The following is a 26,013-nucleotide window of genomic DNA, read 5'->3' on the forward strand; positions in this document are numbered from 1 at the left end:
TGAACTTTTTGCGGCAGTCAGCATACTTTCATTCAGCGCCTTGCTTCAGCCTCGATGCCTCGATAGTTCGCCCTCTCAGACAAGAATCGGGGCGTCGAGATCGACTGACATGTTTGCCTTACGCACATTGCAATCAAGAATAACAAGAACAAAATGACTCGCCGTACACGCCATGCTTTATACGCCAGTAGTTCCACCTACCGCTCACTGCACCACTCTTGTCAATTTATTCTCCCCGGTCTCGGCGTCAGTGCCATGGTCAGTTCGCCTTCCCCTCCCCTTCTTTAAGTGCACCACGGCACAGGCCTCCACCTGCCAAATCGACGGGCATTTCGACATGTAAATCACCACTGTCCAGCTGTCGCAAGGTAAGGAACAGCAATGTCATTAATGTTGGCAGCATGATACTCTGATGTTTTACGCGACTCTGCTTTCAGCCCGACCAGGAGATTTTGGACCCTCTTTGAGATCTCAATGAGTGAATGCGCATTTTATGCCTCCTGGAAAGAGGAGGGCCAGTCTCAAGCCACTCTGTGCTGCCACCAAAGAGCTGATCTTTGCGCATGACAAGTCTCTATAAGAATCGATGGAGCATCAATCAAGTGCAATCCGAGCTTTGACATCCAACGACTACTTATAGCTCTCAGTCCAAATGACTGATGTATGAAGCTGTCACAGCATGTTGGACTGAGCTTGTCCGACCACAATAATGAAAATCAGCTTCGAATGGCTTTATCCATTCCATACGGTGAGTCCGACGAGACCCTTCGAATGCACATAGAATTTTCGGGGAAGCAACGGTTGGAATGCGGTCCAAGCGGACGGAAATTTTCCGTGGATTATCCTAGCAAGCTCTGCCTTCTTCACAAACCAATCACATAATTTTTTAATACGGTGCGGCCTCATGAGAATAAGAGCTGAAAGACATGATGCATGCATAATTCTTTATCAATCAGATGATAACCCGTCAACGAACCTGACCTCTCTGTAAATCCAGGACGGGGCCCGGATCACCAAGACATTGTTTGGCAAACGGACTGCATTCTTCTCTCCATGAAATATCCAACTCTCGGAATAGAAAAGCTCAAAGGAAACCCTTGACCTTAATGCTTCCGCTAGTCCTATCACAAGAGAGCTCAATCCGACCATTTGTCTAATTTTTTTTTTTTTTTTTTTTTTCCCTTGTAATTCTTCCTTTTTAGGGTGCCAAATACGGTGTCCCCGCATCGATTCTCTCGCATCACCCGGCGTCACAGGACGAGAACACAAAAGAGGAAAAGAGCAAGAATCAGATATCGATAGTCTATCGTCGATTATCTTCGGCAAAGGTGGGAAGCTGGAAGAACAAGCCTCATCGACCTATGAGGGGCTGGACGCACCATGACAAGTACACACCGGCCCGTGTGGACTGTGGTGATATTGACTCTAGGCGTCGGAAACCCATATATCACTCAACCATGCATCGAAATGGTGGTGTGCGCAAGGCGAGCTGCATCTTCCATTGGAGGGACATTGGATGATGTTGAAGTATCACACATTGAGCGTTAGACCGCGTGTGGTGATTGGTCGAGGTCACCGCAACGCACAGGCCAGCTGGAGGATGCTGGGCGAATGGGGAGACGACGATGCCCAGCGAGACCCTGGCATGGACGGCACATTCTGTTTCAACGATTATAAGATACGCGCCCTCCTCCCGACCGCTTTGACGACCTCTCTCTCTTCTCTCCCACACCAAACATTGATTGTCTGGCTTTTCCTATCCGTCTTCTAACCTTTTTTTCATACCCTTGCCCCGCATCTCCCAAATTGGCTGGTCCAATTTCTATATTTGCTTCGATCGCGATCTCGGTGCTATTCTTACCATCACCCCTGCTCTGCTTCTTAGTATCCATCTTTTCGTATATCAACGTCAAGGCCTTCTCAGCCTCTTTCCTGAGTCCTTTGCCTTCTAAACAAGCCCTCAGGAGACCAACCAGTCTACTGGACCATCAGTCAATCAGTCATCCAGCCGACAAAGACACGTCCACCGACGTCAACATGCTTGCCTCACGAGTTGCCAAGCCCAAGTTGTCTTTGAGCATCTCCACTGCCAACGCTTCTCAAGCTACCAGACCAGCCATGTCTCTCAAATCACCCGTGGCACCCCTGAGATCACCTATCTCTCCTTCACCCATCAGCCCAACGGCCCGGAACACTCGACTCAACCAACGGGGCTATTCGACCATGCAACAGCCAACATATGCATATATCAACTCCAGTGCGTCAAGAAGTATTTTGAAAAAGACCTCTCAACCCTCGGCCACACGACGACAGCTGTCTTTCTCCGACACCCCTGTCGTATATTGTGTGACTCCAATTGAGGATGAGGACTACTACGGTACGCACGTCAAGATGTCGAAGGAGGAGCGACGATGGCTCCGGAGATGATGGCGCCAGGGAATTCTTTGCGGCAAGGCGCTGGGTGGAAAACTTTGTTTCAACATCTCATGACATGAATGACTCAACCAAGCGGAACAAGCCTCCGGCTAATGACCTTTTTAACGATATACCATTTAGATGCAAGGCATCATCACCTCCACGGGATGTGTGTGAAACTGGCAACACTTCAGAGTTAGAGCAGGAAAACGTTGTCGTTTACCTGGTATTCCCTCAGCACAGGCAATAATATACCTTCTTCATCCCCCATATTCTGTGTCTTGTGAGCGTATCCCAAAGGCAAGGTTACCATTTCCAAAGGTGCCAGCCCAAGAGAAGAACGTTGACAGCCTGATTTGATGGTTACCTAGATCCCTCTGTGCCCTCAATGGCTTTAGATGGGTGCGGGTTTTGTAGAAAGGAGGGGGGGGGGGACAAGGGCGGCGGGGTTTCTTGGCAAGTACACTTCCAGTGGAACAAAGTCCCTTCATCTCGACTTTGACGACCAACCAGTTTCCATACCTCTCGACGCTAAATTGTTTATTGATGAGTGGGCCAGCTATCGAGTGGTTGTCATGCGAACAATCGTGCTAAATGCAGCAGGGGCTATATTTAGCCTCCGAAAGGGAGATTTAAGCGCCTGGTAGACATGTCATTGAACCTCAGCAGAGCACCTGTCAACCGGTTCAGATACCGTGTGGCTAATTCAAAGGATCCAGTGAATGATGCGACCGCAAACATCGCTTGACGATGCAGTCCATCGCTGACACTGAAGCAGAATTCCCTCGGGGGAAAAAAAAAGTGTCAAAACGGTATTGTATCAGAACCTTTAATGCCCAAGGCCAGCGGCTATATACCAAAACGTCGTGAAGATCCATCCAGCCAATGCCCATGATGAAGTCTCAGGCGATATTAGACTTCTGGGGCATCCAAAGTTACACTAGCGGGCAGTTTGCTATGAACATTCCAAAAATGCCCGAAACCACTAAAACAAATCGTCCCTCCCACGTTGATCCATACCTTTCAGCGGCTACTAGAGATTCGGTTGATCGACAACCGCTTGCAAGACTGATGCTACTGGTTCGCTTGAATCATCAGGTAGGGTTTGGTGCCAAATATATGTCCGACCACGACAGTCGTTTGGCGCATTTGGTTGCATGCCCCCATCGCGAGGCTCCAGTTTCACTTCCTCTGAAATGACCAGTTCTCCAATGATGAAGTTTCCTGCCTCTCCACTGATGAATACCTCTTGCATTTCCCCGAGGCGCCGTTGCAGGTTGCGCGCTTGGACAAAGAGCCGTTTGGCAGTTTGATGGTAGTTATGAGACCGGATCTGAAGGGGTCGAGTCTCGCGTCTCTTTCAAATCTGAAATTGACGCCCGCATGTTTGACGTTTTCTGGGAGGGTGGGCGGCGCTGGATACAGTTCATTCATAAGAATCCGGTCAGGCACGAGTCATCCAGGCATTCAAGTTCTCATTCTGTCCAGTCCTCCCGCGCTACAAGGACTAACCTCGATCGTTTTGTCCTCTTTCTGTACGCTCGTTCCTCATCCACCCTCATAATCATAATCCTGATCGTTTTCCTTTTTCTTCACACAGCCTTTTCATCGACCGATGCGTCATCATCTTCATTTCTGAAGACGATAGTTCTTCAACAAGGAATGCCAAAGCAGCGCACGGCTCCCCGTCCAACACAGAGACCAGCGCCTTACAATCTACGAGGCTCCACCAACATGACGACCACCATGGCTCCCGCTCTGGCAGCATGGCCTCACAATCAACCGGCGCACAACGTGGGTTGGCCAGAGCCTCACCTCCAATACCCCCCACAAGCCATGATGCAGACCTATCTGCAGCCGATTCACACGTCATCCATAGCCCCACACTCGGCGAGGAGGGAACCACTCCCCAGACCGGGACAAAGTAGCCCGTGGACGGCGGAGGAAGACAACATTCTCCTCGATGCCAAGAGCCAAGGTTTGGCGTGGGAAGAGATCAAAATCAAACACTTTCCAAACAAATCAGGAAACGCATGCCGAAAGAGACATGAGAGATTGCTGGCGAAAGCGAGGAAGACCGATTGGGACGAAGCCCGAGTACAGAAATTGGTGAATTGTTACAGTCGATGTCGGGAACAAATTTGGCGCCAACTCAGCGATCAAGTGGGGGAGAGGTGGGATGAAGTTGAAAAAGTGGTATGTTTCCCATCAACGCCGCGTGCCTTCTGGGTCCAACGCTAATGTGCTTGACCTTGTGTTTAGATGTTTCAACAGGGTCTTCGAGGGTTGAGGAATCCTCGACCCTATCATGGACGCACCCGGTCGCGAGCAAGTTCGAGTCAGGGAGGTCCAGGAGAATATGACGATGCCTCATCAGATGAGTATGAAAACGTTAATGATAGTGGGATCAGTCTGGGTCATGCTGGTCACAGTCGACGTGCCAGTGAGCTCGGGACATTGCAACAACAAAGTCTTCCCAGCGTGGGCCATATTCTCTCCGAAGCTGGAGGTGGTGGATATAGCTACACTTCATGAGGAGAAAAACACAAAAGCACGGGAGAGTTGATGATCAATCAACTTGGACTTGACGACGATATGAAGACCGGTCTGTTTTTGGTTCTTTGCACGGGTATCTCATGCACAGCATTGCATTTTGGGGACACGTGGTACAGGAGGGCGGGATAAAGCGTACTAGAAAGGAAACTCCGGAAGGTTGATGGTTTGAATTGACTTTTTGCTTTCTTTGGCTTTTCAGGGGTTTTTTGCTCATGCGCAACTGTCCCAGGTGCCTCTCCCTTGAGCTCCCCATCCAGTTGATCTGATGTCGATGTCGACAGCATACAGCCTACCGTAGGTTCTCGGTTCGCGGAATCTGTCACCGAGCTCTAAACCTTATCTAGTTAAGCTTATCGTCTTGTGCCTGCATCGGCACTGCCTGTTGGCGTTAGAGTGCGGTTAAATCCTTAGCGACCCTGGCTCTGAATTTAATTCGGGCGAACCAAAAGGTGTCTCCGAGACGGCGGTCCTCCCGGGTCGCCAGGGTTTGAAGTTGGTCTTAAAAAAAAAAAAGTGCACTATGTGCATATTGCTCTCTCATGGCGCGATCCAGTGCGCAATCTCCAAAATCCACTCGAAATTTCTCAAACTCAACCCATTACTCCGTACTCCGTACCGTTCCTCCAGATTGCTTTTGGACGACCTCTCCTATCGAATTCCTTCTACATCGCGACACTGTAACCAACCCCCCCCCCCCCCTGTGCGGAGTATACCGATCCCAATCTCACCTTGTTCTCGCTTGTTCCCTTTTTTTTTAATTTTATTTTTTTTTTTTTTTCCCACACCGCGCGACACCTTAACTCCTTACCGATCTCGGAACAGATCCTCCCTCTCCAATCCTCGTTATCGTTCAGTATCGTGGTCCTTTCCATCATGGCTCCCGTCAGTGAAACTCTCAAAGAGTCCTTGTTGGGTTCCAAGCCGCCCGAGTCCTTATCAACGGAGGCCCGAGTCACATTTATGAAAAATGCCAGACGAGGAGAAGATGGTGAGCTTTATATGAATGAGGAGGACTTTATCAATGCTATTGCTCCACCGGAGGAGGATTATGTGAGTGGTTGCAAAAAGTCAATCGACGAAGAACCTGAGGACTGACTCCGCCGGTTGCCGTGCAGCACAAAATCAAGCGTGAACAATATGGTATCTTGTTTGGCGTCGCAGATCGACACAAGCGCGGTAAAATTACCATGTCAGAATGGGCGGCTTTTGACAACTTGCTTGCCAAATCTGATGCCGAGTACGAAATTGCCTTTAGACTCTTTGACGTCGACGGAACCGGTTCGATCAAGTCAGACGCATTCCAAAAGATCTACGAGCAGAACCGAGGTCATGACAGCATCCCGTTCGACTTCAATTCGGAATGGGCGTCATTGTACATTGGCGGCAAGAACAAGAGACATGAGATGACATATCCACAATTTGCTCAAATGATGCGCGGTCTGCAGGGCGAACGAATACGACAAGCCTTTCATCTCTATGACACCGACAAGGACGGATACATTGATCCGGAAGATTTTGAACGCATTATCCGAGCCACGGCCGGACACAAGCTTTCAGACCATCTGTTGGAGAACCTACCGACCTTGTGCAACATCTCAACGGGGACCAAGATATCCTACGCCAACGTCAGAGCATTCCAGAACGTCATTCGCGAAATGGATCTTCTAGATCTCATCATCCGAAATGCGACCGCGAAGTCTCCAGACGGCCGAATCGACCGGACCGATTTCCTGAACGAAGCGGCGAGACTCACAAGATTTTCTCTCTACACCCCCATGGAGGCTGACATTCTTTTTCACTTTGCCGGTCTCGACACGCCTTCTGGCCGGTTATGTCTTGAAGACTTTGCCAAAGTATTGGATGCGAGCTGGCAAACTGCTGGTGCTAAGATAGGGGCAATCACTGAAGCAGCCGACCGCGCCGTGTCCACGTCACAACAACTCCTTCACGGTTTGCTTGAATCCGCTCACCACTTCGGTCTCGGCAGTATTGCCGGCGCCTTTGGTGCTTTCATGGTTTACCCAATCGATCTGGTCAAGACACGCATGCAAAATCAACGCAGCACCATCCCTGGAGAGAGACTGTATGAAAACTCGATCGATTGTGCGCGCAAGGTGTTTCGAAATGAGGGTCTGAGGGGTTTGTACTCTGGTGTTCTTCCTCAACTTGTCGGTGTGGCACCAGAGAAGGCCATCAAACTTACCGTCAACGATCTTGTTAGAGGCAAGTTCACCGACAAACAGACTGGTCGTATTCCAGTGAGTGCGGAGATTTTGGCCGGTGGTTCTGCCGGTGCGTGTCAAGTTGTAAGTTCAGCCTTGCCCGACGCTCCCCTTTTGGTGTGTTGGTGTGTCTCTAACACTTAGCCCCTTCTAGGTATTCACCAACCCTCTTGAAATCGTGAAAATCCGACTCCAAGTCCAAGGTGAACTTGCTAAAAAGTCCGACGCCATTCCCAAGCGCTCTGCAATGTGGATCGTTCGCAACCTGGGTATTTTGGGCCTATACAAAGGCGCGTCAGCATGTTTATTGCGCGATGTCCCCTTTTCCGCGATTTATTTTCCAACATACAACCATTTGAAAAAAGATCTGTTTGGCGAATCACCCACACAGAAACTGGGCATTCTTCAACTCCTTGTTGCTGGTGCCGTCGCGGGCATGCCTGCCGCATATCTCACCACCCCATGTGACGTGATCAAGACACGTCTCCAAGTCGAAGCCCGCAAAGGCGAAGCCACATACAATGGCCTGGCGGACTGTGCGCGCAAGATTCTCAAGCAAGAAGGTTTCAAAGCGTTCTTCAAGGGTGGTCCTGCACGTATTTTGCGTTCATCTCCACAATTCGGTTTCACGCTCGCTGCGTACGAGCTTCTCAGCACGTTACTTCCATTCCCGGGCTCTGAGGAGGCAGAGGCGAAAAAGAGCACAGCAGGCAAGATGGAGCCGGGGGTCGGTCTTAGAGAGGCCAAGGCCCCACTGCCGTACTTGCGAAGTCGGAATGCGTTGAAGATTTTGCTGGATTTGGATAATAATTTCGGTAAGGTTCGTGTTCCTGAAGGTGCAAAGTGGTTTGGAGCAAGATCCTAGCCACAAGTGTTGGAACACCGTTTTTTTTTGGGGTTGGGAAGAGGAGGCGGGCGATTAGGCACAATGAGCGTGGATGGATGGATGATTTTGCATAGCATGGCTTGGTTTAGGTTGTGACATAGACAAATTTTTGCCCTCGATGGGCTAGAAGTGAGCTAGAAAGGAGAGCTGCGTGAGATAGAGAGGAAATTCTAATTCAGGAATTGGATCTAATGGCGTGCTTCCTATCGTCAAAATAGGGGGTTATATACCAGGCTATCATATCAAGCACGGGGTGTTATTGACTGAGAGTTCTTGTATTTACGCCCTCCTCACCTCCCCAGCAACAGCATGGCATAATTCAACTTTGACACCGGCGCCCAGGAGGACGGAAATCCATAGGCGTTGTGTGTCGCTAAGCCGGTCGTTGGCCGATTTCACTTCAACGAAAAGGACTTCGCCTTTCATTTTCCCGGTCGCATTTGCGGCTGCATTTTCATTGCCATGTTCTGGGCCGTTTTCAAGTTCATGTCCATTTTCGTGTTCACGTTCATCCGAATGATGCTCATGAGAGGCCGCACTATCACCGTGGACTTGATCTCCTGCAGATGAAGAGGATGAGGTGGGAGGAAATTTCTTCCAAAGCACCAAATCAGGCACGCCACCAGCTCTGTTCTGATATTCCTGGGCCATCACCAACATGATCGTCCCGAGCGCATGCCCATCAAAACACTCGAGCAACTCAAATAAATCATCTCTTTCAAACTCATCCCATCTGACGCCCACAATACAGGTTCGACGCTCAAAGTTCTCGTCCCACACCTTCCGCGCGATATCAACAGCTTCACCGTTCGAAAGCTGGTTGACGCGAGACAAAATCTCGGGCATGCGCGAGGAGAAGAAGCCATCTGTGTGCAGGTCCAAAGGGCATGTCTGGTAAGGGGTCTGGAAGACATTGGGGATGTAGGGGTTGAAGAAGAGGATATCGTAGAATATGAGACCGAAAAGGGTGCGTAGAATGCCGCCCTCGCTGTGGTAGCCTCTATAGCCCAGCACGTGCCGGTAGTGGGAGAGACACATGGCTTCCACGCTTACGGGGAGTTGGGTGTCGAGGGTATCGAGCCAGATTGTTTTGGTGCCGGGGCCGCCGCCAGAGAAACTAGGTAAGGTTGGTAGTGGTTTGTTGGTCGTAGTTACCGGACGGGTGATTGTCGTAGTTGTCGGGGTGTCTTTGGTATTTGTCGTCGGTGTGTTGACGGTGTTCTTTCGACTCAGATTTCTGGACGGTACGTCTTCTTTGTCCGTCTCGATCTTGATCCCCACTACATCCCTCTCGACGGCCTTGCCCAGCCTCACATGGCCAAAGTCATGTTGTTCTCTCAATGGTAAATGAAGTTGTTTCTCCAGCTTCTTGATCCGCTTCTGTAAATCGTAGTGATAAATAACATGACACTCTTTATCTTGAAGGCCCTGTTCACAAGTCCGGAGGGCGATTCTTTTCCAGTGCTTCTTGTTCGCTTCGACTGTTCGGTTCTCCATCGGCGTCAGCGCGTGCATGTAGTGTTCCTCCAAGAGTGCTTTCCGCTGGTACCACGCTCCTCGTTTCGAGGCGTGGAAGAGCTGTTGGTCCAAAAGCTCCGTCAAGAGCTGATGTTCTCGAAGATGTTCTTTGAATCTCGCCAAAGGATGTAGTGCCTTGTGCACAATGCGCGTGTAGACCCAAGCAGGACTGAATCGACGAAGATACACTCCCTCTCCACTATGGTGGACGCGTTCTTCTTTTCGTTGTTCCTCTGCCAACAGGACCTTCCAGCGAGGATAGACAGCCTCGAAAATCCCCCTGATCTCTTCGAGTGATTTACGCCCAGGGGTGCCATTGAATTCAAGAATACTCTCAACCCGAAACTGGGTGCGAAGGCTGGCTTCGAATTCGAGCAACAAAGCTCTGGACTCGAATATTGTCGTCGATCGACTGACGATATACTCTGGGAAATTCCGTCTGGAGATCTGGGCCAGAATCAACGTCGTTAAACTCTTCTCCGTCCATTCGGTACTTCGGTAGAACACGAGATGGGCCCGTTCGAAGAGTTTGAGAGGTGTCAAGGAAAGTCGAATACACCGTCCAGTCTGATCGAGGATTTTTTTGGTGAAATGGGCGTCTCGGTTGTTGGTGGTATGATTTGGTGTTCTGGAACCACTACTCTCGTCTTCATCATCATCACCATCATCGCAGACGGACCGACTGTCCCCAGACATGACACTTCCTGCGGACTCCTCGGCTTCTGCCCGTCGTAGTTCTTTGAAACCCAGTCCGCTCTGTCTGCCACTGGTTCGTCGAAGGTTTTGTAACAATTCGCGCTTGTTCTTTCCTTTCACTTTGGCTTCCTTGGCTAAACTTTTCAGCTCATCCAAAAGTAAAAGACTGGATGCTTCATCCAACGTCCTGATCTGATCTGAGGAACATTCGGCAAAGGTGAATATTTCGCCTAAGACGGCTCCTTCCGGCGGTTTTAATTCTCCCGGATGCATCGCTGGTCCCGCCTCGACAGCCGGTAATGCTCTCTCCTTTTGTAATTCCTTCACCGCGGCATGAATGTCAGCAACATCACTGCAATATTGCAAATCCTTTACGCGGAACCATTTGCTCGTTTTGCGCAAGAACAGCCTCACATAGAGATACTGCGCGTCATAGTCGAGTCCTCTCCATGTGCGGAAGAGGCCCAGCTCAGCTTCACTGAATAGATGACGTTCGTCTTCGAGAACAGTGTCCAATGCGAGGTTGAATGCATCCACATAGATGGAACTGCGTCTACCGATCAAAGATGGCGATTTCGGTCGAGATGACGTTGTGCTACAATCAGTCCGGTCTTGCTCTTGATGTACATATTCGCTCGCCTTGTAAGCCTCATAGGCTTCAATAGCTTCTTCATCTGTTTGAACCGGCGGCAAGGTGGCCTCTAGCTGCGTGGCTCTCGGAGGAGCAGCAAGGTCGAGCCCTCCATCCTCCAGCCCTTGTTCTTCGTCTTCTGATTCGGGCATCTCAATTTGGATTGCTCTTTGGGACTTGATATTCCTCGGAGACTGGCGTTTTGGACTGCTACCACCATTTGAAGTGGCAGTCTTGACTCGTTTCGCAGGCGAGGAAGGGAAATCGTTTGACATCGTGGATATTGGTCGAGGGAAGTTGAGGTATTTTAATTCTTATCAAGCGGTCGTGCATCGACGGGTCCAAGAGCCATGAGGATTGAAACTGGCTCATACGGGGCAAAGACATGGAGGGAAGAAAAATGCATTGAACGGCCCAAGTGTGGGGAAGTCCCCCAAAGACGTGTCGCGAAGTGACGCGCAGTCACGAGGACGGGGTGCCTGAAGATGAATTGATTGCATGAAGGACTCGCATCGAACAAGCGCACATACAGATTCCGACGACTACTCCAATAACGTGGACTATTCTACACGAAGGCCATCCAGATCCAGACCCCACCACGGGAATATACGCTTGCAGATGATCAGCCGCTCTCTTGAAACCATCCCACATGTCAAATAAAAATCCGTCTCACACTTCAGCCACTTTATCTCCATCCTTGACCGGTGCAGGAGATGTCTGACTTCCTGAATCAGAGCCTCCTTCTTTGGCATTAATCACATTTTCTTCTCTTCCAAGCATCATGTGTTGAATATTCACCTTTGGTCCTTTGAACCATTTATGAGCATCGACCACCCACCAGACCAAAACCAACAACATGGGACCACCCCACACCAGGCAAGTCCAGTTCATTAGGGAAGCATCCAAATCAGAACCTGTCACACTCGGCAGGCAGAGAATGGGAATCATCAACAAGGTGAAGCAAGTGGATGCCACACCAATGGGATAAGAGAATTTGCCGAGGTGCCATGGTCCACGACGGAAACGGCTGCCGACAAAGAATGTTCGAATGGTGATGGGAATGGTGAAAGCCACAAAAGCCGCGATGGCACCCACACTGAAAATAGCGCCGATAGACGCTTCACCTCCAAAAAGAAGGAGAGTCAAGAGGATACCGACAACGCAGTTGAACCAGACGGCATTGACCGGCGTCTTGGTCCATGGGTGAACCTTCTTCCAAATGCTGGAGAAGGGGAAGCAGTCATCGCGGGCGTACGCATACGTGACTCGTGACGCAGCAACCATACAACCCTGACCCATGGAGAAACCGCATACAATGGTCATCGACAGAATCGCCAGAGCGGTGTTTTTGGGGAGCACTTCCATGAGGTACGAAGCCCACGGCTGACCAATGGGGGAGTTGAGGACCTCGTCGATATCAATAACCGTGTAAGCCACAACCAATTGCAAAAACCAACCCATGAGGCCACCGACACCGGAGGTCAGGACGATGGCTCGGGGACTGGCGATGTTGGCGTTGCTGCATTCCTCGGCCAAGTGGAATGGTGCGTCGTAGCCCGACATGGTCCAGATGACAGCAATGAAAGACATGAGCAAAGCCACTCCATTGGGGAAGTCTGTTCCCTCGTAGAAATTGCCCCAAACCGTGCTACTTTTGGTGAAACGTGGTAGACCTTGATCGGGACGATTGGTGGCGGCCGGAATGGTGATGATGGCGATGACCAAGGCAATAATGTTGAAGGTGCTGCCATAAGAGTTGAATGTGGCAATCCAACGCGTAGGCATGGAAGAAATAATACCATGCATGATCATGATCAAGGTCGTCAAGAGGAAAACCTGGTAATTTTGTGGAACGAAATCAGGATTATTGATGGAACCGGCGGCCAGAATCATGGAAGCCAACGCATAATCGACGGATGGAGCACCAGTGACCTGGACCAGCCAATTTGACCAACCGGTAATCCAGGCAGCGAGAGGACCGTAGCCTGGAGGCGCAAGGACAGCGGCAGCGTAGTACAGGCCGCCCGAGGTGGGCATAGAAGAGCACAATTCGGCTGGGCGATGTTAGACACATTCGAGCGCGTTGGATATTTGGAAAAAGCGTCAATTGGCTTACCCATGCCCATAGCGACACATTGAATGAAAGCCATGGCAATCAACCAACCCCAGACCATACCGGGAGTACCGGCATAACCCATACCATAGTAGAGAGTGGAGGCGAAGGATGGCAACAAGCCGAGGACGGCGAAGGAGACACAGAAAGAGGTCCACAACGAAAATTCACGCTTGAATTCAGGTCTGCAGGCTGTATTAACATTTTTGTACCTTGGGCGCAACAGGGCAGAACAATCGATGCATACTTGTAGCCAAGTGCTGCCAGAACCTCTTCATCAGCGCTTAATTCTCGATCCCAGATTGGGACCTCGCCGGGGGCCAGGACTGATGTAACAGGTTCCTCGGCGACGGACTTTTGGCGCATGCCAGAGACGGTACTAGGATTTCGGTCTGCGCTCATGATTGCAACTGGTTTTGGATCTGCTTTTACAAGGGCGCGACCGTGATCGTATGCATGGGTTAGATCGCCCAATACGTATCCTATGAAGCCCACGGCGTTCGATGAGGGACTGATCGGCGGTCTGGTCCAGACGAGACCCTCAATGGCAGCGCAAAAGATGTGGTATTTATGGATAGCCAGGCATACGAGGGGAAAAGCGATAAAGACGTGGAAGGCTGGCTAGGTCGTGCTGAAAATATATATCAAGAGGAGGGGACAATCAATGTTGATAGGACATCGAAATCCCTCAGTAAGGTTAGCAGGATGCGCAGGACCTGGAGGCGACGGGGGCTCCTCTTCGAAGTCAGCGACCATTGCACCTAGAGCTCGATCGGGCAAGTTGAAGCTGGTTATCGCGATGGTGGATGGAGACATGACGAACAACTGGCGAGATTCCTCGTTGAAAGCGTGCGTGGTGAGTGGCTGGGCCGTTAGCGAAGCAAAGATAAGAGAGAAAAAAAATGCTTGCGGAGGATTCGCCCAGGGAAGCCCCAAACCTAAGAGTGCGCATTAGAAGCCAGCATCAATCCACCAGTCTGATCATTTATCGCCGTTTCACCCCGCCGGCCCTTGTGGGAGTCGATAACATGCTTTTTTCTCCCTGCTTCTATCAATCAAAGGCCTCCTAGGCTCGCACGGCACTTGCCTTATTCCTAGTCTTGCCACGAGGGAAGCAGGCAAATAGACACAGCTCGGTGATGCGGAGTACATAGACGATAACTTACTGAACTTCACTAAGTATGACATTGCTGAATCTTGACTCGTCTCGGATCTCCTCCCTCTCTTGGGGGGCCTCTCATTCTCCATGATATCGTCCATGTCCGTCGATTTATCTTTGCAACAAGCTACCAGCATTGGTCTTTGCACTACTATTTCGCCCTGATGTCACGCGAAGTCGTTGCTGCTAAGATTGGTGGAGTTTGTTGTCAGTTCTCCGCTTCGCCCTGCCTGATCAAGCAATTGACCATCAGCATGATAACTCGTACCCCCTTGCATCGCGTCCACTTCATGTCGGTCGGCTTCATTAATACATACTTGGTGGACTGAACCGTGTCATCATCTTCATTATACGGGCAGGGCATTGATCCACTATTGTGTACATGTATGTTGCAACGGAAATCAACGCCCAATGAGATCGTGATGCGCTGTCAGTGCTACGATGCTTCGACTGTTTCTCTATGAATGACTCCGGACACCTGCCTGCATGTTTCTGTTTCGCAAAAGTACTCCAGTCCCATCCGCCAGCTCATACCGTCCGCACTTACGTAAACGGAAGAGCATTGAAAGAGTCGATCCTGAGAATGCCAGGCTATCGTCATCATTCGTACAATATGGCCCCCCCCAACTTTGTAGGAGTCCATGGATCAAGAAGACAGGGTATTTTCTCCGGCCGTCGCTGTATCGCGTCTGGACGTATCGAAGATTGTCACATGGCCCTCCTTTGAAAATGTCAAGCGAAGTGGATCGACGCTTTGATTCAGAGGACGGTGTATACCCCTCAGGATTATAGACATGCCACAGAATGAGAATGAATCCATCTCCGGTTTGTCTCTTGAATTCTTCCACGTCAAACCCTACCCGGCGGGCATACTACCGCAGCCATCACATACAAGCCTAAGAGGCCCGCCCTCCAGAGATTGGTATGTTCCTTTGATAGAAGGTGATGTGTGCGTTTGGTCATTCTAATCATTCGGATTGCGTCTCTGTCTTCTCACCCATTCTTTCTCTTGCCCCCGCCCTCCTTCTCTCTTCCTCGTTAAAAGGCATCCGAAAGCAGGGTCCCCAAAGGTCAGCCATAACCAGACATGCTTCCAGAGCCGAGGGATACATGTAAAAACAGATCCCAATACAATGACCGCGAGAAGCGCTGTAGAGAAGGGAAAGGATGCTGTGCGGAACGTCGCACATTGCAAATCGCAAAGGGGAGAGTGAGGTAGAGGATGCCTCCCTCAGACGACTGGTTTCGCTCTCATGTTTTTCTCGCAGTAATTCCTGATGATTGACTTCACCAACTTGTGGCATCGTATCCGTCAAATCTGCGGAATCCACGCGGTCGAGTAGGCCCTCGGTCGAAATGGTCGACCCTCAACCCTGTCCTTCGACAGATTGATCCTGTGTGCCTCTTGCCTGAACGGCAATACTGTGACTTTCATCGTTGGTGGCCTGACTAGGAGACTCGAGAAGCAATTTCTCATCTTGTTGCACATAATCGACAGCTGTGTTTGCGACATTTATGGTTGAGACGGCGACAGGGCGTTTTACGGGTTTGTTGATAGCTGATGTCCCCGACATTTAGCGGAATCTAGATCTGTGAGTCGAGTTCGGTAATAGAAGCAATAGGATTCGAGGATTAGCCGGGAAGGAATGAGGCCAAGGCAAGTTTCTGTATCTCGAAATTTTGTAAGCAGTAGTGGTAGAATGCGATTTTGGACGGCACGTGTCCGCAAGCAGCTCCCAAACATTCAAGGCACTCTTGCGCCGCAATTGAGACTGGCTGAATCTTTGTTTGGGCGATGCCATGGGAAAAGCAAATCAGACAAGTGAGAGGATAGGTAAAATTGACAAAGGGGTAACGCTTCCAATTAGATTGTACCACACTTCGGCTGCCAAACGATTTCCGCTAGGCTATGAGCCACATCATCATGAATAGGCAGATGAAAGTCTCGCTGTTCTCGCGCAGCAGGCTTGCAGTTTGGTCCAAGTACTTCACCGCAATCTTGGCATGTGTTTTCTTCGTAAATGCCATGGTGTAGAATAGGCATAAAGTGGTGATTGAAGATTTAATCCTGCTTATTGTGATTCTCTCATAAATATTCTCCTGTCGACGTTCATTTTCCTCCGAAATTCTTTTGCGACAGGACTCAGTTGCCCACCATGCTTTTCTTCAGGTACTAGCCCGGCCGGGGAGCGATCCAGATATACTAGTATACTAACTCATCTCTAATTGACAGTTTCTTTAAGACCCTCACCCAACAGACTGTGACCGTCGAATTGAAAAATGACATTTCCATCCGCGGCACTCTGAAATCTGTCGATCAGTACCTGAACATCAAACTCGACGACATCGTCGTTCTGGACGAGTTGAAATACCCCCATCTGAGTTCGGTGAAGAATATCTTTATTCGCGGTTCGGTAGTCCGGTACGTGCATCTGCCTCCGGACAAAGTCGATCGAGGTTTGCTGGAGGATGCGTGTCGGAGGGAGGCGATGGCACAGAGGAGCAAGGGTACGTGAGATTTTGAATAACCCTCGGGAGCGGATTGGGACGCTGTTTTAAAAGCAAAGCGCTGGATCTCACGACGCATCTTCCGAGATCTCTCTAACCGGCAGACCCGAGAGTCTCGCCGAGACGATGATGACTCGAGAGACTTGAAATTCGCGACTCGAGTCGGGCAAAAAGTTATTTGATCTGTTGGACACGATCTGGCAAGCCCACATCAAGCGAAAGTGGGTTCAAACTGACTACCATTTTGGCTCAATAGTCGAAAGGGAAGGATATCATCCAGCAAAGGTTTGCAGTGGAAGGGAAATGTCTTCGAATGGCCTGCTTTGGATCTATTGGGCTTCGACACCGGTCTCATACCGGCGATACCAGTGTTCGAACGAGGGACGATGTTATCAAACCTCGTCCGCCAGCAACTCAAGCACAGGCAGCGTGACCTTGAGGTCACAGATATCAAATAGCAACAAATGTACCCTGTACATGCCTTGGGAGGTTTCTCTTTTCCACCCGCATCTTAAACGCCATATCTCAACTGTCCATCGCCACTCCCCCATCCCTCAGCCCCGGCCTCAACTTTGAACAGTCCGTTCTTTCGTTTCTCTGCATCCCACTTCTCGATCCACGCCTTCATCTTTTCCCTGGTCCTCGCGCTTCCCACATTGACAGTCGGGACAATGCGATTGATCCGCAACGCACAACAAAACATCGTCAACTCTCTGAAAGAGCTGTGCTCTGAGTATGGTACCCCAAAACAGCTGGATTCTCGAGTACTTCCTCGCTGGGGTACGAGATCGCGCATTGTGAAGCGACTCTTCCATCCGTCTGAATAAAGCACCGTGCTCACAGCGGGGCTTTCCGTGAAGCGAGAGGTTGGTGACCGATAATTCCAGCCTGTGGGTCGGAAACCAACGACACGGGCGAAATGGCCTTTATAAGTCACAAGGTAGTCGCGCAATGTCTCTGCTCGGATCTCCATCAGTGTCTGCATGTGTACCTGTGCCTCGAGGGGGTTGTTGGTCAGTCGTGCGTTGAGTTCGGCGTCCTCAAGACAAAGGCAGACGCGCATTTTGGACGGCGGTGCGTAAATCTTCGAGTTCAGGGCTTTAGCAATGCCCAGACAGATCCTTTCTTTGCCAATGGAGTAGGTGCCAATGACCACGAGGAGACGTCCCCGCGTTTTCGGTTGGCGGGCATCAGGATCTTCTTCCTTAATGACATTCTTCTCACTCCGTGCCAGGAACTCCTTCATGGCACTGCTGGCCCGCTCGGCCTTCGTTCTTTCCCAGCCATCTTCCGGGTCAACAATCTCCTTGGATAGACTGATACACATCTGGGCACAAGCATCAATAACGTCTTGTTGGCTAGGAAAGGCGTATTTAGGAGTGAGATAAGTCGTGTCGAGATAGCAAGTGTTGATTACTTGCTGTCTGGTTTGACCAGTGACGCCGTCAACCACATCAGGCCGTAGGAGTGGATGACCGACATGAGCTGGACAAGCACGAAAATCGCCGCAATGGAGGATGCGAGTTGACTTTGGAGATCCGTCCCTGTTCTTGCCGGTGGTCTTCTCGAACAAGAATAAAGACGAACCAGGACAGTGGTTGGCCGGAATCATGGTGACGAATACGCCTTTGGTGTCGGGGACTTCGGCCTTCTTCTCAAACTCGAGTGGCACTACCCATATTGGATCAACTTTCAGCTGCTGTAGTATAAGATTGCAGGTGACTTTGCTGGCATATATCGGACCGTGGCACCAGGAAGACGTCAGTCCAATGTAGTGATCACTGTGGAAATGACTGAGGAAGTAGGCATTTTGCCCTTCAACCTTCCCGTACCGGAATGCGTCGACACAGATATGGAAGCCTGGTATGATCTTGTAAAAGGGGCAGGTTCGTTGATGCGCTGGTTTCCCACGAGACTGAGCCTCATTGGCCGCGGCTTCGGCCCAAGCAGCATCTTCTGCATGGCCGGACATCAACCGAACGAATGCTGAAGCTCCTTTGGTGTCTTTTGTGAGAGAAAACGGATTGGCCTGAGCAGGTCGTGCGATTGCCGCCCGTTGAAAGCGTTTCGGGGCAGGAACATCAGAACCGCCCCAAGTACGATTACCAGGAGTCTGCCGGCCCGGTTCGTCCATTTGAATGGCTCCACTGAACTCAGACTCCTTTGGTAGTGGTTCAGCATCGCCATCAAGGCAAGCATTGACATGAGATGATGCCTGGATTTCAGAAAGCCCTCTCAAATTCCCATTGCATATTGGACAGACAGCAACGCCATCTCCTTCCTCTGTTTCAGTAAGGGCGTCATATTCGACCATGCTTCGCGGTGTTCTGATACTCTCACCACCACTCTCAGATTTCGAATCTTCATCAAGTTCCATCTCCATTTCTCTTTGTTCCTCCATCCATCGTCGCTCCATATATTCTTCCCCATCCTCAAAGCATTCCTCGTTCTCGAAATCATCGTCACCAAAGTCTTCATCAATCAACATACTTGTCGCTTCACGAGTCAATTCTGGTACAGTTTCCGCGTCGTGGTCCGTACGTCGACGCCGGTCGCGATCTGTCGTTTCTTCATTGTTGAGGTCCGAAGACTTGAGGAGTTCTCCTGTATCGATGTGAATGGCGTCCAAAAAGCCTGGATCGATATTTCCTACTTCATCCGGAACGGACGTCGAGTCGGCGCCATTGACGACGGTAACAACCTCGTCGCCATCTTCCTCGTCGCTTGAATCTACCAGGAAGCCTCCCCGGTACTTCAATGGCTTTCCCTGGTCCTGATTCTGGACTGGGATCGCCGCCCGGGATTCATCCTCCCGGTGGCGGCCGTCGTACCCAGGAGACGGTGTGCGGACAACGAAATCGGCGAAATCTTGGTCTGTTCGCCTCCTCTTGACTGGGGTTTTATCCTCGTTGTATCTCGTTATCATTGCATCCCTGGCGGCACCTGGTGTTCTTCTAGGCAATTCAGGCGAATTGGAACCTTGCCGACCGTCACTGAAGAACAATGGCATGCTGGCCCTGGTGTCACGGGTATATTCATTTGTTTTGTCCGACTTCTCGAAGAAGTTGAGGATGCTCTGATTTTGACTCTTTTTCGTACCTGGGGTCTTCGAAAGAGGTTGACGATCGGCTAGATGAGTTTTGTCCATTCCTTTCCGTCTCTTATTCCCATCAGGGACCGAGGCCAACAGCGCCTCTTTGAACTCTTTGGACATGGGGAGATATTCTCGGTAGTCTTGAGGATTGCCGGCCATGTTCGTATCAAATTTCACAAAGCTGGATTGCACAGGTTCGAGGAGGAGCAGTGAAGATGGGGATTGCCGGAGTGGCCGTAAACACATACAAACAAGGTAGAAGAGGTTGCGCCTAATGGCGCGCTCTTTAGCGAAGCACTGTGGGTGTTCAGTGCTTCGCCGGGCTATGCCACACAGAAGGTCTTTCTCGGCCTGTTGCTGGTTGATCTGACATATTCTGTATCGATACATGTCCTCCCGTGGGCGCCGGTTGTGGATCGACCAGTTCTGCCTGTTTGATCTGGGAAAGTGAGGACTACGGTGGGGTTGATCGCACTGAGAGCATTCACGGAAGTGGAAGGACGTCTACATCCTGTGTTGTCCCCAAATTCGTCTGTGAAGTTGAAAACAGAAAAGCTTTAGGGATCACAAACGGTAGGTGCACGTCAGTTACCGAAATTCATCACTGCATAATGGTGGTGAAGCGTTTGTTAAGACACAAGAGCCAAAGCACCACGTTGTATGGAAAACGGCCTTCCGTTCTAATAGTGGATTTTGTCTTCAGGACGACGATTATGTATATACGTCTAGCCAGCCAGGCATTTTGTCCGACCCTTCCCCGCCATCAAGAAGTTCATTTCAATCAGCAGAGCACTTGTCTTGATGGGCTACCTCGATATCAGGCACGTCCCGCCTCTGACGCGAGATCACGTGTCGGACGATATGACTTCCTCTACTTTATTCAGGAGGATACAATAATTCATCATTCTACCTATTCGTATTCCCCGATCGCCAAATGCTACTCCAGAATCCAAACTCCGAGCTCAACCTGTGGTAGTTTTATACGGTGACCAAGTCTCTTCGCCTGGGTGCGGCTCAATACACGCAGCGCCATCTCATCCTTCCCCGCCGACCTCACCATTACAACCAGCTGAATCTGCCTCCCAAGATTGCCACCGTTACACACGGCCAGCAGGTAGACAGTTCGGGCGCATGTCGGCGGAGGTAGAGAGGCTCAAAGATGAGGTCAGTTAGCGCGTCTTTTCCCCCGACAGCCACAATATTGGCCGATACACTTATCAATTCAATAGGGCACGAGACAGCAGGTTGTGATAGCCGGAGGAGTTGCGGGCCTCGTGTCCAGATTCTGCATCGCCCCCCTCGACGTCGTCAAGATCAGACTACAGCTTCAGCCGCACTCTCTTTCGGATCCATTGTCCTGCGATGGCATCAAAGGTCCAATTTACAAAGGAGTTTTTTCCACTCTTAGGGCCATCGTAAGGCAAGAGGGCATTCGCGCCTTATGGAAAGGCAATATTCCCGCGGAGCTGATGTATGTTTGCTATGGCGGTGTTCAATTTGCCGCGTATCGTTCTCTCACCCAGGCCCAAAGCCTCCTTCCGACCCGTCCTCCACCATCAGCTGAATCTTTCATCAGTGGTGCCGGTGCCGGTGCCGCCGCGACTTCAGTGACGTACCCATTGGATCTTCTTCGAACCAGGTTCGCCGCACAGGGGCCAATACCGGTCTACAAAGGCCTCTTCCAGTCCGTGCAAGACATCACTCGACATGAAGGGCCAAGCGGCTTTTTCAGGGGCCTCAGCGCCGCACTCGGACAGATTGTGCCTTACATGGGTCTCTTTTTCATGAGCTACGAGTTTCTGCACCAATACATTGGTGGCAAAACACTTCCCTTTGGATCAGGTGATGCAACTGCAGGAGTCTTTGCGAGCGTCTTTGCAAAGACAGCTGTTTTTCCGCTCGATTTAGTCAGAAAGAGACTGCAAGTGCAAGGGCCCACGAGGACGAGGTACATCCACACTAATATCCCTGAATACCGAGGCGTCATTCGCGGCCTTGCGGCGATCTGGAGAAAAGAAGGCACCCGAGGCTGGTACCGTGGCCTGACTGTCAGTTTAGTCAAGGTGAGTTTCGACTCAAACAAGGTTGGACCCCTCTACAAGGTTCTGACCAGACCGACAGGCCGCACCAGCATCAGCAGTCACAATGTGGACGTACGAGCGGGTCCTGCACTCACTCATAAACTCCGACCGAAATGATGAGATGTGGGAAATGTACACTGGCTATGATGATGACTTTGACGACTGAGACGTGAACAGATCGTAGCTGTTATTCTCGCTTGATGGATATGATTCAAGAAGGCTGCCTATCCACAACGTCACCAAAAACTTGAAAATGACAGCCAACTCCTACCCCCAAATAGGTAACAGATCCCAAAAAATGTGCGGAATACGAAGTCTCACAGGCTTTCTCCATTGCTCCGACCCCCGGTAATCGGATACGAAGCACGTTCTACCGTCTTGAATCACTGTAAGTCTTTCCCAATCAGTCTCTTGACCTGGTCGATGTTAACGAGCAAGGTAGGCCTCGACGACTCGCAAATCTTCCGTCGCAAACGGTAGCAAGGCCCAGTAGACTGCATACTATGTCCCAGAGAAACCCTACTGGGGAAGAGTTGGGACAGAAAGCATGATGAAAGTGACGCTATTTTTGCACCTTTTACATTACCGTGCCGTACCCAATATGCATGCGTTCGCGGCCATCCAAGGGCCAATGGAAGGATAATCATGGCGCCGCATTTGAGTTTGAAAGACCCATGCGAAAAGGGAAATTGTACGCCCTGCGCTTTTAATGTGCCACACCTCTGCATCGAGTCAAATGCCCATATTCCCTTTCCTATTTGGTATGAGAGTCTAATACAACGGGAACAATTCCCTTCATAATCTACGTCAATCTATGATATCTCTCATCGTCCAAACCTCATCTCTGCACCAGCGTATTTCCACAAGCCCCGTAGAAAACCCTGATACTCCACCCCGGTATTCCCGCTCCCAGAGACATCCCCCCCTGAATCACCGACGCAGAAGATCTCGCTCAATCGGATTTGCCAAGGTGGATAGCCGTCGAGCTTCACGTAGGGGCCAAAGACGATAACCAAATCGGGCTCCCCGACATCGACTTCCTTGGCCGGTGATCTTATGCCGTGGCCATTGGTCTGCCGTGAGTCTGTGATTGCAGTGGTTGCGCTGATCTCGGCGTTTATGAGGTTGGATGTTATGTCCTTTGGCCTGATTTTTTGTGCTTGCGACATCTCCGCTAGCGTCCTCGTTAGGTCGACCAGGGTATCTCGACCGTCTGTCGCTGAGAGAAGGAGGAGGTCCAAGTGCTGTCGCTTCGTGGCCGCGGTCGAGCCATTCGATCCATTTGCCGTCTGGGCCGAGATTTGGGGTGACGGAGATGGTGAAGAACTCATCGAAGGGTGATTGGGAGCAAATATTCTCAGACTTGGTGCGGCAGGAGCGGGACCAAAGTAGGATGCAAGCTTCTGATTTACCAACTCCTGCAAAGATGCCATGTATGTTTTCAAGATTCCTGACTTTTCATAGACACTTAACAGAGGGATACCCGCGGCTGCGGACCAAGCACAAAGCTCGGCCACTTCATCCGTCAGTGCTTCTAGTCCACCATCCTCCTCTGACTTGAACTTGAGGATCACGCTCAAATGTTCTGGGATTCTTTCAAGGTTCTTCACATCTCTTTGTATGTACTCGGGGGTGCGATGATGATAGTGTCGAATGGCCAACAGACGATCTAACGTAGCATGGTAGATCTGACGTAGGCGGATGTAGACGCCGAAAACGAACCGGATGAGCAAGGAAACGAGGAGGTGAAGCTTGGACTTGAGGAAGGGGCGGACTCTTCGTTTACGCCTTCGCGATTTCTGGCGCGTTGCTGTCGTGGACGATCTGGAGTTCATTTGGGAGGCGTCAGGGTACGGGTCTGGGAGGTATGGTTGAAGGAGTTTCTCGCGCTCTGTGGGGGAGAGATGTCGACCGCCGGATGCCACATCTTTGCGGTATAAATCGGTGTCTGCTTTGCTGAATGGCGGCATAGTGAATGTTTGGATTTGGAGGTGAAACTCGCAGTGACTTTTTAACTTCAAACAGGTATGAATTCAGACAATAGCATGACACCATGTGACACCGATAAGGAATTGCGGCAGCGAAGATATGTGCATCGTCAAGCAGATTTTTTGTTTCTGACAACTTTGAACAGGCTGTTCATGCCAGGTCGCCAGCCCCGGACTCTTTGGAGAACCTTGAAGCCAAAAAGCATGAACAGATGGCGTAAGGTCTTTCCGCCAATCAGCATTCAGTCTCAAAACTCCACGCGATGACACCTGCCAAGAATCTGTTGGGGATCATGGAGCCTTGCCCTCTCGCTCTTTCTTTTGTGGCAGCTGGAGGAAAATTCGTGGAACAGAAATCTGACTTTGCGTATTGCCTGGTCTGTGTAAATGATTACTCAAATCTTTCGAGTTGCAAGAGTTTCTCCCTCGGCTCTTTTGGAGGAGATCAGTGTCCAGTTCCAACCTGGAGACCAAGATCTTGACGGTAAGTTTGAGGCTCCTGGTGGAGTTTGATCAATGGAAGATTTTGCAGGAGTTGCACGAGCTTTCTCCTAGAACAAGGCCATGAAAGTCTGAACGTTTTCAATGTTTCGACGGAGAAGACTCCACGAAAACCGGCTCATTTTGTACCAAGTTCTTCTCTTGTCCGAGTCTAGTATTCCAACATATGATCTTGGACGATGTACACCCCTCAGGACTCGATACGCTCCGCTTGAACATGTGGTACGTACGGATTCTCCATGCCTACGCGGTCGGGCAAATTTCTACGAAACAAGCGTGAACATGTCCATTCCCCAGTCCCATTGCCTTAAAAGAGTGGTTCGACCGGCTACTAGCACGACCTTATGAGGTCTTGGACCAATTTATCACCGCCTTATCAAGAATCAGTCTCTCTGCTGAGCATGATGATCTTCAATATCTGATAGGATGTTAGATTTCTTGGCAACATCACAGCCGAATCAACGACCCCTTTAATGCCTTCTCAGTTGCTCTCATCAATGAAGCCTCCTATGTCGTCCCCGATGAGAACTATTCAGTGGCCGCCACAATTGACCGCTCGCCTATCGCAACAGCAACCCCCATGGATCCGCTGCTTCCTCTCTCTCTGCAAATCGATGGGGCATGGCTCCGCCATATTGCAGTTCCAAACTTGATGAAGAGCAATCTGTCTTGGATGCTAGCAACACTTATATCAATGAGTGGGATATAGCTTCCCATAATTGTCATTGACTTGGATCTGTACAGTTATTTCGGTGGGTAACTTCGTTGAAAAGCTTTCGCCAGCGCGAAAATTCCCGCCATATAGGGTTCCTGGGCATGGAACGCGGATGCCTCCCTCAATGGTACCGCTACAAAGGACATCACCATCTTCTTCAATTTCGTTGGGAGCGCCCAGGGAAAGATGAAAGGCGGAATGGTCTGGCTTACCGACCCTGCGTAAAATCTTGCTGTTCTTCAAAGCAGCGCTGTACAGAGTAGCGGCGGCAACAACAACAACAATGGCTTGTCAAGGTCGGCGTCGGCATCAGTGTTTCTTTGGGAGTTATCATCTTGATCTTCACCGTTGCTTTTGGTCTGGGTGGCATGCAAAGAGAAGAAACTGACGGCTGCTTGCCCGAATATGGCCAAATGCAGTTAGCGAGACTGGTAGCCTCAACAAGGAAAACGGTTGTCGCGAAAAACCGAGCCAAGCCCGAGTGTTGAGACTCAACCGGATAAGCGACCACTATCGGCACGAAATTGGATGAAGAGAAATGATTCAATTGAGCGATGAATGTGATTTTGATGGGAGGGCAGATCAGAGAAGGAATCGGAAGATCGATAAGCGCTTATCCTCGCCTCGTGCTGCGCTACACCTATGCCTTTCTGTTGTAGATATCGACCCCTCTAACAATCTTATGCCACGTAGATGTTTCCTAACGATGAGGGCAATAGTGTAGCAGGGAACTATGCAAGGAGGTCAGCACAGAGGGAGTCGATGTACCAATTGGTAGGAGTATGATTGAAGACGAGGCTGACTACATCGGATTACCTGGTAATGCGCTCGTATATATGTATATATTCATGGGTGCTCTATTAGCTCTGTTGGCTCCCACCGATCCGGCCAAGTCGACTGAGCCAGTCTCCATTCCCTGACTCATGGACT

General features: G+C 50.4%; 9 protein-coding genes across 9 annotated transcripts; 5 read left to right on the forward strand and 4 right to left on the reverse strand.

Annotated features, from left to right (window-relative positions):
* Positions 1-2,037: 2,037 nt before the first annotated feature.
* Z518_09393 (uncharacterized protein) lies at positions 2,038-2,427 on the forward strand (the record flags this gene model as incomplete). The annotated part of the gene is made up of 1 exon (XM_013413349.1): positions 2,038-2,427. The coding sequence occupies one exon, from the start codon at positions 2,038-2,040 to the stop codon at positions 2,425-2,427; it is 390 nt and encodes a 129-aa protein (XP_013268803.1).
* A 1,722-nt stretch (positions 2,428-4,149) lies between these two features.
* On the forward strand, positions 4,150-4,950 carry Z518_09394 (uncharacterized protein; the record flags this gene model as incomplete). Its single annotated transcript, XM_013413350.1, has 2 exons — positions 4,150-4,611; positions 4,678-4,950. The coding sequence occupies 2 exons, from the start codon at positions 4,150-4,152 to the stop codon at positions 4,948-4,950; spliced, it is 735 nt and encodes a 244-aa protein (XP_013268804.1).
* Positions 4,951-5,844: 894 nt separating this feature from the next.
* Z518_09395 (uncharacterized protein) lies at positions 5,845-8,058 on the forward strand (the record flags this gene model as incomplete). The annotated part of the gene is made up of 3 exons (XM_013413351.1): positions 5,845-6,021; positions 6,087-7,277; positions 7,348-8,058. The coding sequence occupies 3 exons, from the start codon at positions 5,845-5,847 to the stop codon at positions 8,056-8,058; spliced, it is 2,079 nt and encodes a 692-aa protein (XP_013268805.1).
* Positions 8,059-8,358: 300 nt separating this feature from the next.
* On the reverse strand, positions 8,359-11,199 carry Z518_09396 (uncharacterized protein; the record flags this gene model as incomplete). Its single annotated transcript, XM_013413352.1, has 1 exon — positions 8,359-11,199. The coding sequence occupies one exon, from the start codon at positions 11,197-11,199 to the stop codon at positions 8,359-8,361; it is 2,841 nt and encodes a 946-aa protein (XP_013268806.1).
* A 394-nt stretch (positions 11,200-11,593) lies between these two features.
* Positions 11,594-13,439, reverse strand: Z518_09397 (uncharacterized protein; the record flags this gene model as incomplete). The annotated part of the gene is made up of 3 exons (XM_013413353.1): positions 11,594-12,978; positions 13,041-13,222; positions 13,285-13,439. 3 exons carry the CDS (start codon positions 13,437-13,439, stop codon positions 11,594-11,596), a joined length of 1,722 nt encoding a protein of 573 aa, XP_013268807.1.
* Positions 13,440-16,352: 2,913 nt separating this feature from the next.
* On the forward strand, positions 16,353-16,712 carry Z518_09398 (uncharacterized protein; the record flags this gene model as incomplete). The annotated part of the gene is made up of 2 exons (XM_013413354.1): positions 16,353-16,366; positions 16,430-16,712. 2 exons carry the CDS (start codon positions 16,353-16,355, stop codon positions 16,710-16,712), a joined length of 297 nt encoding a protein of 98 aa, XP_013268808.1.
* A 503-nt stretch (positions 16,713-17,215) lies between these two features.
* On the reverse strand, positions 17,216-19,957 carry Z518_09399 (uncharacterized protein; the record flags this gene model as incomplete). Its single annotated transcript, XM_013413355.1, has 1 exon — positions 17,216-19,957. One exon carries the CDS (start codon positions 19,955-19,957, stop codon positions 17,216-17,218), a length of 2,742 nt encoding a protein of 913 aa, XP_013268809.1.
* Positions 19,958-20,929: 972 nt separating this feature from the next.
* Positions 20,930-22,045, forward strand: Z518_09400 (mitochondrial thiamine pyrophosphate carrier 1; the record flags this gene model as incomplete). The annotated part of the gene is made up of 3 exons (XM_013413356.1): positions 20,930-20,962; positions 21,028-21,861; positions 21,920-22,045. The coding sequence occupies 3 exons, from the start codon at positions 20,930-20,932 to the stop codon at positions 22,043-22,045; spliced, it is 993 nt and encodes a 330-aa protein (XP_013268810.1).
* Positions 22,046-22,703: 658 nt separating this feature from the next.
* On the reverse strand, positions 22,704-23,849 carry Z518_09401 (uncharacterized protein; the record flags this gene model as incomplete). The annotated part of the gene is made up of 1 exon (XM_013413357.1): positions 22,704-23,849. One exon carries the CDS (start codon positions 23,847-23,849, stop codon positions 22,704-22,706), a length of 1,146 nt encoding a protein of 381 aa, XP_013268811.1.
* Positions 23,850-26,013: the final 2,164 nt, after the last annotated feature.

The sequence above is a fragment of the Rhinocladiella mackenziei genome, assembly GCF_000835555.1.
Source record: "Rhinocladiella mackenziei CBS 650.93 unplaced genomic scaffold supercont1.7, whole genome shotgun sequence".
Classification (NCBI taxonomy): domain Eukaryota; kingdom Fungi; phylum Ascomycota; class Eurotiomycetes; order Chaetothyriales; family Herpotrichiellaceae; genus Rhinocladiella; species Rhinocladiella mackenziei.